This window comes from Lissotriton vulgaris, chromosome 8 (assembly GCF_964263255.1).
Source record: "Lissotriton vulgaris chromosome 8, aLisVul1.2, whole genome shotgun sequence".
Lineage (NCBI taxonomy): Eukaryota > Metazoa > Chordata > Amphibia > Caudata > Salamandridae > Lissotriton > Lissotriton vulgaris.
Window position 1 is genome coordinate 843770122 of NC_141696.1, and position 16870 is coordinate 843786991.

The following is a 16870-nucleotide window of genomic DNA, read 5'->3' on the forward strand; positions in this document are numbered from 1 at the left end:
ATTAATTTTAATTTTTTGTTTTTACATTTTATCTCAAATGAGTATGGAGCTTATTTAGAGTTTGGCCGAAAGGATACCCCATCACAAATGTGGCAGATGTCTCGTCTGCCATATTACAAGTGCATTATATCCAATGGTACATGTAATAAGGCAGGCGGGATGCCCATCATGTTTTGATGGGTTATCCCGTCCCCCAAACTGTAAATAAGGCTCTTTGCCTGTTAGCATTTTTTTTTCTGCTTGACATTTTTTTTATGTTAACTGAATACTTTCATTGATAAGTGCTTAGTTTTTTGTGGATATTCTCTTTAGGAACTTCTGGACAACCAGGCTTTAAAGGAGATCAGGGATTACCTGGATTCAATGGCCTTCAAGGTTTGCCTGTAAGTAAATATCTTAAACATAATTTTTATGAGGTGCCGGGTGGTTTAGATGCAAATGTGAAATCAATAGATATATGCAACTTGGACTGTTATGTTTCTGTATTTTTAACATAATTGTGTGTAGGTGCCACATGACGTTGTTATGTGTGTGCATAAGGTTGCATGTTATGCTAGTGAGCACAAAAATATAATTCCCAGAATATCAACAACTAGTAAATTGTGGAGGGTGGTATATATAGGTAAGAATAGATGTACCGCTCTTAATTCCACATCTAAGTACCTTGAAAAAATCTATCTGTCTGTCTACCTGTCTATCCGTCCGTCCATCCGTCTATCTCTGTCTATCTATCCATCTATCTATCTATCTATCTATCTATCTATCTATCTATCTATCTATCTATCTATCTATCTATCTATCTATCTATCTATCTATCTATCTATCTATCTATCTATCTATCTATCTATCTATCTATCTATCTATCTATCTATCTATCTATCTATCTATCTATCTGTAGTTATAGATATATATGTCGTCAAGGCTTGCACATGTGTATCATTACCCTATACTTACCTCCGTGATATTTTTATACTATATCTATAGTATATCCCTGCTATAATATTTTGGTAGTAATCTTGAAAATTTTTAAATTATGCTAGTATACCATAAAGTATGCTGTTTGTATTTAGAAAAAAGACATTTGTGCAATTGTGTGCATTTTTTTATTAAATACATGCAATGATATGTAGAAAATGTGTAGCATGCAATAGATGGAATAAATAATAAATATCTATTAGATGCTTTCAAAGTGACTGTGTCCAAGGAGGAGGAGGAGAAAGAGACTGGTCATCCTCAAATCAGTGTTTTGCACGGCAGGAAAGGATGTTTTCAGATCTATATGTCTTGGTGAAAGACATGTATTTTTAATTTGTGGCTGAATTGTTGATGGATTGGCGTCAGTCCAGTTGCGGCTGTAGGGAGTACAGACGAGGATCCTCTGAATTGTCAATATTTGCCCACCTTTACAATATTTCATGTATTGACTGTGGAATTCAGAGCCCTGTTTAAAGTTTTTATGCAAGGTTTGCTGTGAAAGAGGGTCCGGGTGCCGGAAGGCCAAGTGACGCAGCCAGAACGGAAGTTGAACTCGGCGCCATATTATCAAGAAAGGGCAATACTTATCAAGCCCATTATCTCCGCTTTAGCGGCATTTTCCTGCCGATAAAAGCGGCGATAATGTATCGTCCTTGCTTGATTATATACCCCTTAGTTCCACTCTTTGCTGTGAGAAGAACCTGCAAAGAAGCTATTGAGTGATATTGTTGTCATTCAAGTGGTACAGTCACACAGAAATTCAGGATTCCATACAATCAGCAGAGAATCTGGTTAGGGTTAACTAATTAGTATACTAGGCAACAACTTTAACCACTCAGAGATTTTTAGGAAGGTGGCAAATGATGTCAAATGTGAACATGCAGTCGCCCATTAAGGAAAAGATTAGGCAACTTTGACACACGTGTAGAGCTTGAGATAAAAGCTACTGATTAGGGAGTGCCAAAGTGTGAGGAGATGAGAGTATTGGTGAAAGGGCTCCATGCCGATGTGCTGTGTAGAGATGTTGTTAAGGTGTCCGGAAAGAGAGAGGCTTCATGCGGATGTCTCATGCGGTTAAGATCTGCTGCACTTTGAACGTCCAATAATGTTGTTTAGGAACCAAGGTTCAGTTTAAGATTTTGGATGACAAGGTGTACACCTCAGTTATATTTTTTCCTCTCAGTCTACAACCATCTTGCACTCCTCTTCCTGAAACGAGTCATCTAATCTACTCATGCGCCACTGCAAACAGACCTTGTTATGCCACCAATCCACATTATGTATCATGACTGAGAACTGGAGGCTGATTACAAGTGGCCCCACAAACCGGTTTCTTGCATGAGACTCCTCCTTTTGGCCACAAAGGGTTTGCCAGCATTCCCAGGCACATATCCACTTTCAAAAAGAAGCCGGAAATATGGTGGGAAACTCTACGGAAAATAAAAAACACTCAAAAAACTGTGTGGTACAACCACTTTCCTCATGCTATGCCCCATTCCAGATATGAAAACTCAGAACCACCCAATAGAGATAATACAGGGTGAGGTATGACTGTACCTTGTTACTAGGTCACTCGTGATCGGCCTTATAATGTAATTAGCCTCAGTTCCATACTCCACGAGTTACTTCCTGGATTTACAGGGGTTATAAAATTGCGTTCTCTTTGAGACTGAGACAGTCTTCTTTGTCTGCATTCAGCAAGGTGTCTACCAGTGCTGAAGTCCACTTGACTTAATTGAAACAAAATATGCTTGTATTCGATTTTTTAATTAATTAATTTATTTATGTGGATTTATATAGCACAAACATGACCAGAAGCCATTAGAGGGTGTAACAGAAGACAATACAACCATACATTAGAAGTTGAGGTCATGAGAAGGAAGATCAATATTGATACATTAGAAACTGCATGTTGTGCTTTGCTCAGTTTGCATTTCAGTTTTCTAAGTGTGCAGCAGGACCTTTTTTGCAAACCCCCCATCAAATATGTTTACGACTGAAACTACCTTGGTGAATATGACCCATATTAGATGAACATCTTTGCCATTCGTAGACATGGCAATGGTGGCCGCATTCACTTATTATGCTTGCCAGTTTATTTGAATGATCTTGCCATACCACTACTTTGAAAAAATAAATTAAGCCAGAAAAATTGTTTAAGTAAAGTTTAGGCTAACACTCAAATGTCAAAATATATGACTATTAAAGAGCCAGGCATTCTTATCAGATTACTGCTCACTTATTAATGATCATTATCAGTTTCCATTTTGTTGATATCTCTGTAGGTTTTGCTCGTTTCAAATAGGACATAATTTCACTAAATGCAAACAGTGCTTTGTTGTTAATTGTTACTTATTTTCCTTCATTAATTCACTACCATTGTTCGTTTTCTAATTTCACTGTGCGCATTCTTTGATTGAACGAAAACAATACATGCTAGAAGTCCTCAAAGATGCACATTAAGTAGTACTCCTAGAAGGCTTTAATTGAAATGGAATCACAGTATTTCTTTAAATAATGTTTGTATTTCATGCTTTTGCAGGGACCAGAGGGACCACCAGGATTAATCGGTAGCCCTGGGGCCAAAGGAGAGCCTGGGGAAGTCTTCTATGCTCCGGATCTTAAGGGTGACAAGGGAGAACCTGGATTCCCAGGACAGTCAGGTGCACCAGGAAGGGAAGGAAGACCAGGATTTAATGGCCAGCAAGGGCCTCCAGGACCCAAAGGCGAGTCGGTATGTTTATTTAACATTTATTTATCAGAGTTTTAACTTGAGCCTTCACAATCCGATAAGCCTTGGATGATTGTATTAACAACATATTCAAGAAATGCAGGGTGTGTGGGGTGTAAATTATTTGGTCCCACTCTTTCATGTCAATTCTGCAAATTATGTTTTTTGTTGCTGGGTAGCACCCAGGTCCACTCCATAGATCCTCTTATGTTAGAATGGATTTGTATATCTGGAGTGTTTTACAGTTTTGCCGTTTTCACAGCACAGAGCACAAATACATACTACAGGCCCTGATTGATAATATACAAAGCTTTCGTACATGAGTACGGGTGACATCCTCATAGAAATTCAAGATTATGCCAAGAGTAAATCAAGAGTAAGTTAAAAGTATTCACAAACATATTTGTGAAACAGGATCATTGGGAGGGAATTAAAAGTAGATTTTATGCCTGCCTGCTGCCTTTGAATAACTTTTTGAAGATGTTTGACATGCTTAATTTTGGTATCTTCAGGGTGCGTTGGGTTTCAAAGGTGAGCGAGGACCACCTGGTGATGCTGGATTTCCTGGACTTAAAGGTGATAGAGGCCAGCCCGGCCCTCCAGGATTTGGCCCATCGGGCGTGCCTGGTGACAAAGGCAATCAGGGTGTTCCAGGCATTTACGGGGGAGCTGGATATCCAGGTACATGAGAATTGATCCCATGGTTATTTATGTGCGAGGATTTTGTTGTGTGTCTGCTCTTAACACCATCATCTCATAACTTTATTGTGGAATTTCTGATAGCTCTATTCATATGTCTTTTAAACATCTTTCAGTGGCATTGCACACTGTACAACACAAATAATAGCTCAGAGCCTTCGAAGATGGCATGCCAAACAGGTCATATATGGGAAAATAAGCCCTACTTTGGGATCTCCTTGCCAAAAAAGAGTAATCTAGTTGGTTGTATGCTACAAATTGAGCAAAAAATATTATGCTGCAAAATTATCATAGCCGGCTACAAAAATATTGTGAAGGTAAGTTTATATATGTAAATATAGACTTACTCTTAACTCCGTAAAAATGCAGGTAAGCATAGTATACCTATACTTATCAATATATACTTTCCTTCACAATATTTTTGTAGTATGATATTAAAATTCAATAGTTTAGTTGCGTACCGAACCAGTTGGGTACCCCCCTCTACCACATCCATGCAAGATTTACTCCAAACATTAATTTCATGGTCTAATGTTCTGATGTCAATGAACATGTCGGTCTCAAATCGGGGGAAACGGGTTCGAGGCTTGGCAATGACGCTCAACATCCTGTGATTCTGGGCAAATCACTTAATCTCCCCATGCCTAACAAAAATGAATGTGTCCTTGTGTAACGCAGTTGGTGCTCATATAAAGCGCTCTGATACCTGATACCTTCGGGTCAAGTTTGCACTATATAAAACACTGGCAAAAAAAAGACAAGTAATACAAACAGCTGTAGCTATACTCGAACAATCATCTTCCACATACATTGCAAACCACGCCATAGTCTAGTTCATCCCTACATCCTGACAGTAAGCGACTCTTAGATCTCCTCATTGTCTGATGGCACATCTTGGGTGAAATCTCATCAAGGCAAGAGTTGTCAAAACATCTGAATGGTTGACAATATAAGCGAGGAACATCCTGGGTGAAAAGGTCTTAAACAGTGCATAGCGAGAGCACAAGTTACAGATAGCTCAGTAAATTATAACTTTAGTGTATTTTAAATGTTTGTTTTTATATCAACACCTAACTATAATGCCACTTTAACCCGAAATCTCTGAATAAAAGCCTGTCTCTAATTTCCATATTACAGGCTGTGTGTAGCATCCCTGTAATAAAGAAACCATATAGTCACTCAAAGTCAAAAAGTACTTTATTCGGTTAAAAAACAATAACCATAAAAGCAACAACATGAAATTTACAATTTGCACAGGTCAATTTAAAAATAACAAATTCATTATATTACATTAACACCAATAGATTTCCGTAATTTGAATACATGTTTAAAAAAGCTTAAAAGTACAACAACGGTTAAAACTGTGTCCATTCTCTGACATTCTGAGAAAGCTGGGCGACATCTGTTTAAATTCATGTCTTTAAGGAATGGGATTATAAATTTCCTGCGAGGCATAATATAAAATTTACAAAAAAATAAAATATGGATATCAGATTGGGGTGAAGAATCATCACACGGGCAAGTAGGTAAATTACGCGACCATAAATAATAGTCACTCAACTATAATAACTTATTGTAGTTGAGTTCTGACATCACAATGCCTGCTGCCAGAGCCATCAGATGAGAAAGGCAGGCCACAGAGCATAAATAAAGTTGCACTTTAAAAAACGGAACTTGGCTTTTCCATTTTCTGCTCAGTTATTCTAGATGAACAGTGATAAGCATAAAAGAGATATTTATGGCAACATGTTAATTTTTCCATGCTTTAGGCAATTATAGAAAAGACAGAATGTGTCTACATCTTTGTACTCATTCTTTCCATACAGCTGTTTTAAAAAAAACCTTCCTTTTACTAAACTGATTCTAATATTTTTTGTAGCAACTATCCAACTGCTTTTGTATGTGTTAAATCTTGCATTAAATATCCTAATTGTATTCTTAATGTTCACAAACATCCTATCTCTTTTATAATGAAGAACACCACATCAAGGATACAAGTAGTTTGTGGAAAGGGTTATGGTGTGACCATGTATTACAAGGAGGAAACTTCCACCTGCCGTACATTATAAGGATATGGCAAGTCATCTCAGAGTTCCATGACCTTGTAAAGGAACTCAGCCTTCAGTTTCATTCGTCTATATGATAATGGAACTCCTCTGAGACTAGAAATATCCCATATATTTATGCCATATATATAGACAAAGCGTTTTTTGTTTTGGTAAAAGCTTTGGCGCCATTCGGTGAATCTTCAGTAGTGTACAACTCACATCAGCTGCTGTCTGGAAAGTTTTGGGGTGATTCGTTAAGTAGGGGACGAGAAAAAGGGGGGTTCCAAAACATGGTTTCCCGATGCAATTTCCCATAGGGATTTTGAACACGTCTGCAGCCCCAACCGCTGAAAGCAATTACACCAAATTTGGCAGAAAGCTAGATTTTGGTCCAGAAAGAGTGCTGTTTGTAATTTCATGTAAATCCATTCAGTAGTTTTGAAGTTATTAAAAGAAAATTAAATAAAGCCTTCTAGGGATGTGAATCCTCTGTGGATCCGACAGATGTCATGTTGAGATCAGATTGGCTTCCACCAGGAAGTGTTGGCAGCCATCTTGGGACTCAGACTCGTCCGACTCCCCCCAAAAAGATTAAAAAAACATTAAGGGGGCAGGGTATGAATACCCTGATCCCCTAGGCCTAGCGGTAGAGTCCCACAGGGACCCCATCGGGGGACAAAAACATTTTTTTTTCAAATTTGCTGCAAAATCATGGAGCAAGTCATCAACAAAATTGTTTTTCCTAAAGTCTCCTCGGGGGGCAGACCTTTTATATCAAGAGGGAGGAGGGCACACACAGCCCCCTCTCCAGGTCGATTTCGGGCCTGGGGACCACCAACCCCGGGTCTACCCATCCAAAATGAAGGGGTGGTGGGCACATGGGGACACGCCCTGGTGCCCAACTATTAAAAATAAAAGGGGAGTGTGACCCCTTCTCCCTGGCAGTTTTCGGTCCTGGGGACCCCAAACCCCCAGGGCCAGGCTGTACAAAGAAATGGGAGGGAGCCGCGATCAGCCCCGGGGACCCCATCTCCCTGGGCCCTTGCCTTGCAAAGGGAGGGGGCCATGTGCCCCCCCTCCCAGAGCCATTAATGGCCCTGAGGACCCCATCCCCAGGGCCAGGCTCAAGCTATGTTCTGTGGGCCACACCCAGGACATGGCGATTTTCCTTCTCACAATAGTGGGGTCAGGGAAACCTCTGTTTGCTCTCACTTGCTGGGAGCAATTTATAGCTACTGCCAAGTGAGAGCAGACAGTAAGTCCGCTCCTATTGCACCGGAGCAGGAAAAATGCTCCCGCTAGCTGGGAGCTGACTTTTCATCTGTTTCCCAGCTCTCTGTGTAGTGGGCAGAGAAACATATGAAAAATGTGATCCCACATGCAGTGTGCAGCAGTTTTTGTTGCTCCGTGCATGCTGGAGCAATGCTGGCTTCAACTGGCGGCAGGGGGCCAGCTGGGGCCGCAGTGGTAATGGGGCTCCCATCGCGGTCTCCAACAAAGAGACAGTGGTTGCCCTCTTTTTTTGCTTTTTTCTTAGGACTCAGGACTGAGTTCTAAGGTGCCACTGGGTAAGATCTATCTATCTATCTTTCTATCTTTCTATCTTTCTATCTTTCTATCTATCTATCTATCTATCTATCTATCTATCTATCTATCTATCTATCTATCTATCTATCTATCTATCTATCTATCTATCTATCTATCTATCTATCTATCTATCTATCTATCTATCTATCTATCTATATATCTGCATAACTGTGAGCAAACTAATCCTTTTCCATGCTTATCCTTAGGGAATATCAGTGCATATAAACATAAGGGTACTTATCTCTTTCTGTATTATTCCTTAGGACCCAAAGGTGAAAAGGGGCAGACTATTCTTCAAACTGGACTCCCCGGGCTACCTGGACTACCAGGAGATTCTGGCGTTCCAGGTAATCAAGGTAATTGTTGTGTTTTTCTTCATTTTATACATTTTCATAAATTTTTCTTCTGTTTATGGAATATGAATGATCCTATATGTGCCTTGTCTTTTTCTACAAAGGGGACAGAGGCGCTCCTGGGCTTCAAGGGAAAGTTGGGTTTCCAGGTGAAAAGGGTGAACCAGGTGCAACAGGGATAGGATTTCCAGGTCCTCCTGGGCCAAAAGGTAAGAGTTTGTGCAATGCAAATACCATGGAACTATTTTCATTTATACAGACTTCTCATATGTAGGATCTTTTCAATCCATATGTGGCGGTTTCTTCGTTTTGCCCCTTAAAGGCTGATAAAATCCTATGCTGCTTATAGTATTCTAGCTTCTGTGCTGCAATAATTCTGTTAAAGAGGTGTAATAGGGAAATATAGACAGAAAAGCACTAAAAGCCTAAACCATACCCGTAAAAGCAAACAAAGCGATTCACAGCTGAAAACTGAAGCTTTGTCAGTGTTTTGTCTTTTCTGTGTGCTCTATTCCTATGAACAAAGAGGAAGAAGCTAATTGTCTCTTGAATGTATGCATTATTGACAACACAGCTATTAAACTGGCTTCACAAATTCTCCATGCAATGGAAGAATGTATTTTGATGTTAATTATTTAAAAGGCTTAAGAGGAAATTTACATTTTAGGCAAGTAACACAGAAGGCAAAACAAACTTGAAGGCAGGTTTCGAAGACTTTTTTGGGTCCCCTCGCAGTCAGAGGTCATTAGGAAGTATCTGAATGATGAGATCGCTGGGAACAAAACATATCTGTTATTTTCACCTGGAGATTTCAACTGCTGAGACCAGCTAAAGTCTCTGGGCGAAAATTAGGAATTACCACGGGAACAGGACCTTGAAGTGCCTATTTCTACTTTCTTAGTGGATTCTTGGTGGACCTTTGGGTCCGCACTCATAACTGGCAGAATGTTTCGTGTTCCCAGAGTTACTGATACACTCAGTATTTGTAACTTCCTAGGTGGGAAATACATTTCCTAGGCCGCTTTAATGAGGGCCTTAGATGGGGACAACTGGCAAACCAATGGTGACCACTTCTACCCACTTAGATTAGTCCCACTGCTAGGTACTGAAGACCAACACTGGAAGTCCTAAGCTGCAACAGAGGAGGAGTACATGCACCCAACTTGCAAGGGGGAGGTCAGGGATGTTACAAGATCACTGTTTTTGATTAAACAACTCCTTGGTTCAGGTATTTTTCTTTCTTTTCCAAGACTTCCATGTCGGACAAGCAAGAAAAATACTTGGGCCGATATTTTGGTTCCTAGGTACTCTCCAATTTACTGATGTGTCCTGATTTGATTGTCTTTCCAGTTAGCTGAGCCTTGCCTTTTTTTCTGTTGGATCCCATCACTGCCTCCTGGCATTCCCATTTTGGCTCTTTGTGCAGGGAGGTATATCATTCTTCTTCCCCCAGGTCAAGAAACATGACAACTGTACAGTGTTTCCCAGATGTTGGCGAGTCTGGAGATGCAACATGCAGGGGTTTTACTCATGTCTCTTGCATTCTTCTTTCTTGATGCTGGTGCATAGACCTTTCCTATGATGAATCTATTTTTGAACAAACTACTAGCTAAAGGGAGCAAGTGCTTATCTTTATGTGGTAGTTAGTAAATAGGGCAGAGTACACTTTTCAAAAGTCCCAGCACTCCTGCAAGCTAGTTGGCATCTACTTCCCACTATTGCAGCCCACCAAGTTCAGGGGCTCTCTGCTAAGCTGTTTCTTCTGAGACTGGCTTAGTTGATGAAGTTGGGTTGGAATGGCAGTCTGGAGAGCCATTTCACAAAAGGAATGTTGGCCACTAGCGAAAACACAGTAAGATGGGATTTCATTCTTTCATGGAAGATCTTCAAAAACGGAGGAATCTTGTGCTCTACCGTTGCCAATCCACCACACACAACTGTTTTCAATGAGAGGTACAGGACATGAGTAGCATGCAGGCTGCAATGTCTGACATGGACATTTGTAACCCAGCACAAAAAAGGGCACCATGTGTTGTGGCACCCACATGTGAAGTCTAATGGACTCCAGCACTCATTTGTCCAGGCACACGTGTAGCCACACATACAAGTCGCACATGGTCTAGACATAATAAAGGACTCAGGCGCCAGTTAAAGGTATCTGGTCACGGAGGAGACAGTAGGCAATGTTCCCTACAAGGCTACTGCTAAAAAGACCTCTGTCCTAACTAGAAAGCACATTGCCAAAACAGCCTGGAATTGACAGCAGTAGCTACTCTCATCAATTGGGGTGGGGGAGGGGGGGGGGTCACTGTTGTCAGAGCACTTCTCTGATGTCAGCAAAATTGCAGATTAAAGGGACACCCTCCAGTGGACTTTCAAAATTATAGATTCCATGGCAGGGAAAAAGTATAGACTGTTCAGAAACCTACATGGGTAGGGTCATTCAGTTTCTCAAAGCGATGCATTACATTTTCATTCCTGAGAGGGACCATGCTGACAGCTGACACAAGGAAGCGTATGTTGAAAGTTGTGGATGCCTAAACTTATTCATAATCTCTGTTTCATTTGGAGGCCTATTTCAATTGCTAATGCTAAAGAAATTAGTAGTCCCATTCTATTTAATAGTTACCATGATTTGGAGTACTGTTTTGTATTCTTCAACAGGCCCGGGAAAAGAAAGGGGAATACATAAAACCCTCCCTTTACCAAACCTGCTTGTCAAATTGTTATTTTAGTGTGTCGGTGCTTCAGTAGTCATTCTACGTTTGCATTGACAATTTTCCATTCTATAATTGCTCTATGTAAAAAAAGCTTTTGCCTTTTGTTCGAGCTTTTTTCAAACAGCTTTTCCCCAAGTGTCTAAACCAACAAATTCACTGGGGATTTTCATGGGTAGTGCAGAGCAAATGGAGTTGATCACCTGACAGGCAGAAATTAATCAAGCATTTACCGAGTAATATATTGCTCTCTATGGCATGAGCAATTTGGTGGGGGAACCATGATCTCCATGCTGGTTTGGAAGTACTCTCTCCCGACAGAACTGAAGAGCTTGGGTTGGGTGTAGCTGTTGGTCTAGAAGCTGAAAAAAATAAAAACATCTGAACTGGTTGACTGTCCAATTGTTATGTGAGGTATATAAATCTATGCCCCTTTGCTCACTGAACTATGTATGATGGTACTCTGGGAATTCGATTCGGGAGGCCTTGCTAAAGGCCGTGCATAAGCCTGGGAGAGACGCATTGGAAATAGTGTCATACAAGGCTATATTGATGTTGAACACTGACTACAAGCTCCTGAATAAGGTTCTGGCTAATAGACATGTGCCGTTAATGCAGTGCCTAGTTCACCTAGACAAAAGTGAAGTCATACAGGAATGTAGCACATATATGAATGTCAGATGACTGCTCCAAATAATATGGAGACCAGCATATATGCGCGCCCATGCAGCAGTTATGTTGATTGGCATCAGGAAAGCATACAGCCAGATGAACTAGATATTCATATTTGCCATGATAGGAAATCGGGGACTAGGTACCGGGCTATTTCAGTGGACCCAAGTGCAGCAGAGATAATGAGGACGCTGGACCCTGTCCAGTAGGAAGAGGGACTCGCCTGGGGTGTTCCCTTTTTCGTTTCTCTTTGCAACAGACACAGAGCCTTTTGCAAGCCTGCTGCAGTAAGCTAACCATACTGCATAAATAGCAATAGGCTGTCAGACTCACCACATATCACTTTGTGGCGATGATATGCTACTGTTCTTAAACAGCACTCACGGTGAGGCTGAGCGTGTGGTCCTGGCACAGGGGAAGTTTGGCAGTTTGTCTTGCAGAACGTGAACTGGGGCAAGCATTTTCCTGCTACATCCCACTCTAGAAGAGGAACACAACCAGAGTCCTGCCAATGATTCCAGTGGGAGACCACCACCTTTCGTAACCTGAGAGTTGGGATTTATCATTTGGAGGCAGACCTTGTTGATGGAAACATCAGACCCCCACTGGCTGTGATGAGGAAGGAAGTGGTATTTTGGAGGCCTCTGTTGTTTGTGATGGGGCGGATATATCTGTCCAAGATGGTGGCTCTGTGTCAACCACCTAATTACTTTTCCACACTGCCAATACATTTCTCAAGGGAAGTTTTCAGTAAGCTAGACTTACTCCTGGACCGAATGTGGTGCTCAGGGAGACCTTGAGTGATGTTAGCTAAAATCCATCTTCCACTGGATGTCAGGGAATTGGGCCACAGAAGCTTGATGCCCTTGGGAGGAGTAGGGATCAGCCCCATCATAAAATACTGCTGGATGAGATGCAACCATAGGGAGAACAAAGATTATCCTCTGTGTACCGGGGGTACCACTGATGGGACTAACAGGAATATACACAGGTGACAACGTAAGACAACTGCATATATGGAATGACACTGACATAGTGAGAATAGGTGGCAGATGTGAGGAAGCACTTCCTGACAGATCAATGCTTATTATAATAGGGTAGGTGGAGAGTTAATTCAAATGGTTTGGAATTTCCCTGAATGGGTGTGTTATTGGAGTTACGTAGTGAGATTAGCTAAGGAAGTTGTAGACAGACAGGTAGGTAGGACACCGGAATCCTGGTTGCTGGGCCTCTTCCCATGCGCTAAATACAGACAGACAAAAAGATTCACTGATCTGTTTTTAGTATTAGCAAAGCAAAAAACTGGAAAGTAACCAGGGTGGCTAACTCAAATATATGGAAATCAGAGGTATGGAGTTGGGCTTAGTTCAAAAATGTAATTGAGACGTGAGTACTTGGCCCACTCGTGGGATGCAATATTACTGGACCTGATGGAATACAATGCAAACAGTCACTGATTTGCCCAGGTGTGCAGGAAGGAAGCAAACCACATAAGGTCATATGTCCATCTATTACAGTGTTACTAGACAGAAATGAGTATAGCCTTAAAGGATAACCTGGAAGCCCAGGCATATTCACAGTGAAACCAATTAGATTGGGCTTGGTAGTAGAGTGAATGACAAACAAACATTAATACGTATGTATACCCCAGTGACCCTAGATTTAATTTAAGTTTATTGGTGTGTTATAGTCCTGATAAGATAAAGCAGCGGCAATCATTACCGGCTTCAGCTGAGATGTTTCACATAAAAAATGTGATAGTATTTGTGTGAACATATGCAATATGCTTAAGAATGTATAATAGAATTGATAAATGAATCACTGCTATTTATGTATGACAAAATAATAACATTCTCTTTTAAAATAGAACGGTTAAGGCCCTCTGCTGTAGTGGTAGTAAATATAAATTGAGAGAAAATAGCAAGCAAGGTGACTCTTGAATCCCATCTTCTCCTGGTTTAAAGCAGCAATTAATGCTGTTGAGAAAGAATTCAAATGTCAGTTGAAACTGATTCTCTACAGCAATGTTTCTCTTTGGCACTAAATTCAGCCAATCTTCTTTTTTTAACTTTATATAGTGTGAACTCTACCCGAAGATATCCAGTATCAGGGCACGTTACATGAGCCCCCGTTGCGTCACAGACAGACACATTACTTTTTTTGTTTTGTTTGGCACGGGGAGATTAAGTGATTTGCCCAGAATCACAAGACGTTGAGTGTCGTTGCAGAGACTCAAACCGGGTTCTCCAGCGTCGAGGTCGCCCGCTCTAGCTGTTAGGCCACATCTTCTCTTATCAATGCTTTACCAATCATTCTGCATGATTGGACTCAGGTGTACAGAGGTTGTGCAGTAACCTGTCCATAGAAATCTGGAAGGTACTACAAAAATCCTGTACCCATATCAGTTCCTGTATGCCCTGTCCATTTTCACAGCTCAGTCAGTACCCAGGGCTCATAAGGTATGTGGTCACTGGGTTCACAAGAAGTGCCCTTTGCCTTTATCTCCCTGGCCTGTCCATTAATTGCAAAACCATTGCCCTCTATCAGACCAATCACAGGATTGTTGCTTTTCTGCAACCTTCTTGTGACAAATGGAGTAAGGGTAAGTAAGGGCTGTGTTCTGCACTGTTTCCAGGCTAGACACTTGGATGTATCTACCACACTGATCCCCATTTGCCATACTCTTTAAAGGAGTTCTGCTAGTCTAGAAAGCTTGAATATCTAACTAATGCAAGCCCATCCTTGAGAATATGGAAGCAATCTTAGTACCAGAATGTCAGAGGTCCATCCTTATATGAAAAGATCCATTAGAGAAGACTTTGGTTCTGGTGACCTACACACTAACACCATTGATTGGTTTATCTGGGATCAATTTCTGAAGCATATTCCTAAATATACTTGGGCCTTTACATCCCCCAGTCCTCCACCCAGTTGGATCTTCAGTAAGCCCTGTTTGTAGGGCAGTGTTATTTATTTTCAGAGGCATTTCACTAGAAATCATAGATGTTTCAATGTTTTTTTTCTCCTGAATTATTGGTTTCTCTCCTCGAGACTGTACTCATTTCACGCCTTCTTGAATCAGAAAGGTTCCTGCATGGCAAGAAATAGCAAGAAACTGCCCAGAGCAGGAACATGGGCCCCAATTTAGATCTTGGTGGTTGGACCCCCCCCCCCCACCCCCCCCCAGGAAACAGAGTACGATACTCCCTTGCCCTAGCGGAGGTCCCAACTGCCACATTTAGAAATGTTTGTCGAGGCGACAGACATTTCTAGCATTCACAGGAACTGCCTGAATGTGGTTCCTGTAAATGCATTGAAACAGTCAAACATAACAGAGCCGTACAGCAAAGTTGCAAAGTGTTTCTTTATTTTCAAATACAAAAAACCCAATGTGGGTTTTTGTATTTGAAAATAAAAAAATCAATGCTCCCCTTGCCATGGAAGCCATCTCCCAAGGCGAGGAGGGCATTTTTTGGTTTTTTATTGCCTCTTATCCCCAGGGTTTGCCTTGCTGTGATGGGCAGTAACAAATGGCTATATGTTCATCCATCCTAATCATGTGGATGGACAGCTAGTCAATTTAATTTAATTCATTAAGCTGCCAGAGAAGTTGAAGTGAAGTGAAGAGATGAAGTAGTCTCCGGTCTGGTGTAACTATGGCCCATCCACTTTTAAATTTGGCGGGTGGACCTTCATGTTGGTGGTACAGCAAAACACACAAGGTGATGGATGGAATGTTGCACATTGGCAAAACATTCACCCCCAGTCACAGATCTGGGTTTAATCCATCGTTATTTTGCTCACCACGCCACCCCATTTCAGACATGGCCATATGCAAATCAGTCTTGACCCTGTGCCTCATGGGAACAGTCCAGCCGGAACTGCCAAGCCATGACTTCCCTGGACCGTAATCAAGCATCCTAGGACTGGTTTCTGGCTAACAGCCATCATCAGCCAGGATAGCTTGACTCCAGTGGCATGGTGAGCATGGACCCACGTCTGGGCATACCCTTCCCACAAAGGGCGAACAGCAAAACACACAAGGTGATGGACGGAATGTTCCACATTGGCAAAACATTCACCCCCAGTCAGAGATCTGGGTGTAATCCATCGTTATTTTGCTCACCACTCCACCCCAGTTCAGACATGGACATATGCAAATCAGTATTGACCCTGTGCCTCATGGGAACAGTCCAGCCCGAACAGCCAAGCCATGTCTTCCCTGGACCGGAAACAAGCATCCTAGGACCAGTTTCTGCCTATCAGCCTTCATCAGCCAGGATAGTGGTAAGCACGAATATAGCACCTTACATCGCATGCGTTAACATGGCATGCAAATACAACACGGTCGTTACGACGAACGCGTTGTTACATCATAGTACATTACAACCCACGTCATTACATCGACTTGCTGTAGGGGGCTCGTTAGACTTAGGAATAGTATAATTTACAATTCCAACTCCAGTGTGCGCAACTGTAGGGAAGGTGTCTCGCATGCAGTGAATTTGTGTGTGCGAGCGAGATTTGGCATCCCCTAGTGTGATATTCTGTTGCTAGGAGGGCTCCCAGCGAGATTTCTCCAACATGGGTGGTCGCGACCGTTCGTGGTCAGAAAGTTGCAGCGTGAGTAAAAAATCTATTTGAGCGGCAGCAAAATCAATTTAAAAAAGCTGCTCCCTCTGGCTCATCGTGTCGTGCAGTTTGAACTGATTTTTAAGTGTGGAAATCACAGCAGGACATGCCTATTTACTCCCGTTCACAGAATTCCATGAAATCTCGCTAGGTTTTTTGTAACTGTAGAATTCTATAGAGTGAAACTCCATGAGTTCCATCCAGGCCTTTAAAGTACTTGGTAGCACAAACTGCCACACCTAAAATGTATATTTCAGCTATAACTAGAATTTCCAGTTTGGTGTTGTAAAATCAATAATGAGCGGGCGGGGCCATGACGGAACCACTCCGTCACAAGCACAGAGCGCCCATGGCTCGTGACGGAGTAGTTCCGTCATGAGCATGGCGGCGCCGCGCGGCCCCAGCGATGCGGTGGAATTACCGCCGCGGCCAAGGGGTTAACAAGCCACACAAGTA

The 16870-nt window shown here is 41.8% G+C and overlaps 1 protein-coding gene across 2 annotated transcripts in view; it reads left to right on the forward strand.

Annotated features, from left to right (window-relative positions):
* COL4A1 (collagen type IV alpha 1 chain) overlaps positions 1-16870 on the forward strand; it is a 515832-nt gene that overhangs the window by 367397 nt on the left and 131565 nt on the right. For both annotated transcript variants that reach the window (XM_086934756.1, XM_086934755.1), the window contains exons 24-28: positions 313-383; positions 3518-3709; positions 4219-4387; positions 8304-8396; positions 8498-8602. In XM_086934756.1, the coding sequence (XP_086790882.1) occupies positions 313-383; positions 3518-3709; positions 4219-4387; positions 8304-8396; positions 8498-8602 (630 nt within the window). The remainder of the gene's footprint in view (positions 1-312; positions 384-3517; positions 3710-4218; positions 4388-8303; positions 8397-8497; positions 8603-16870) is intronic.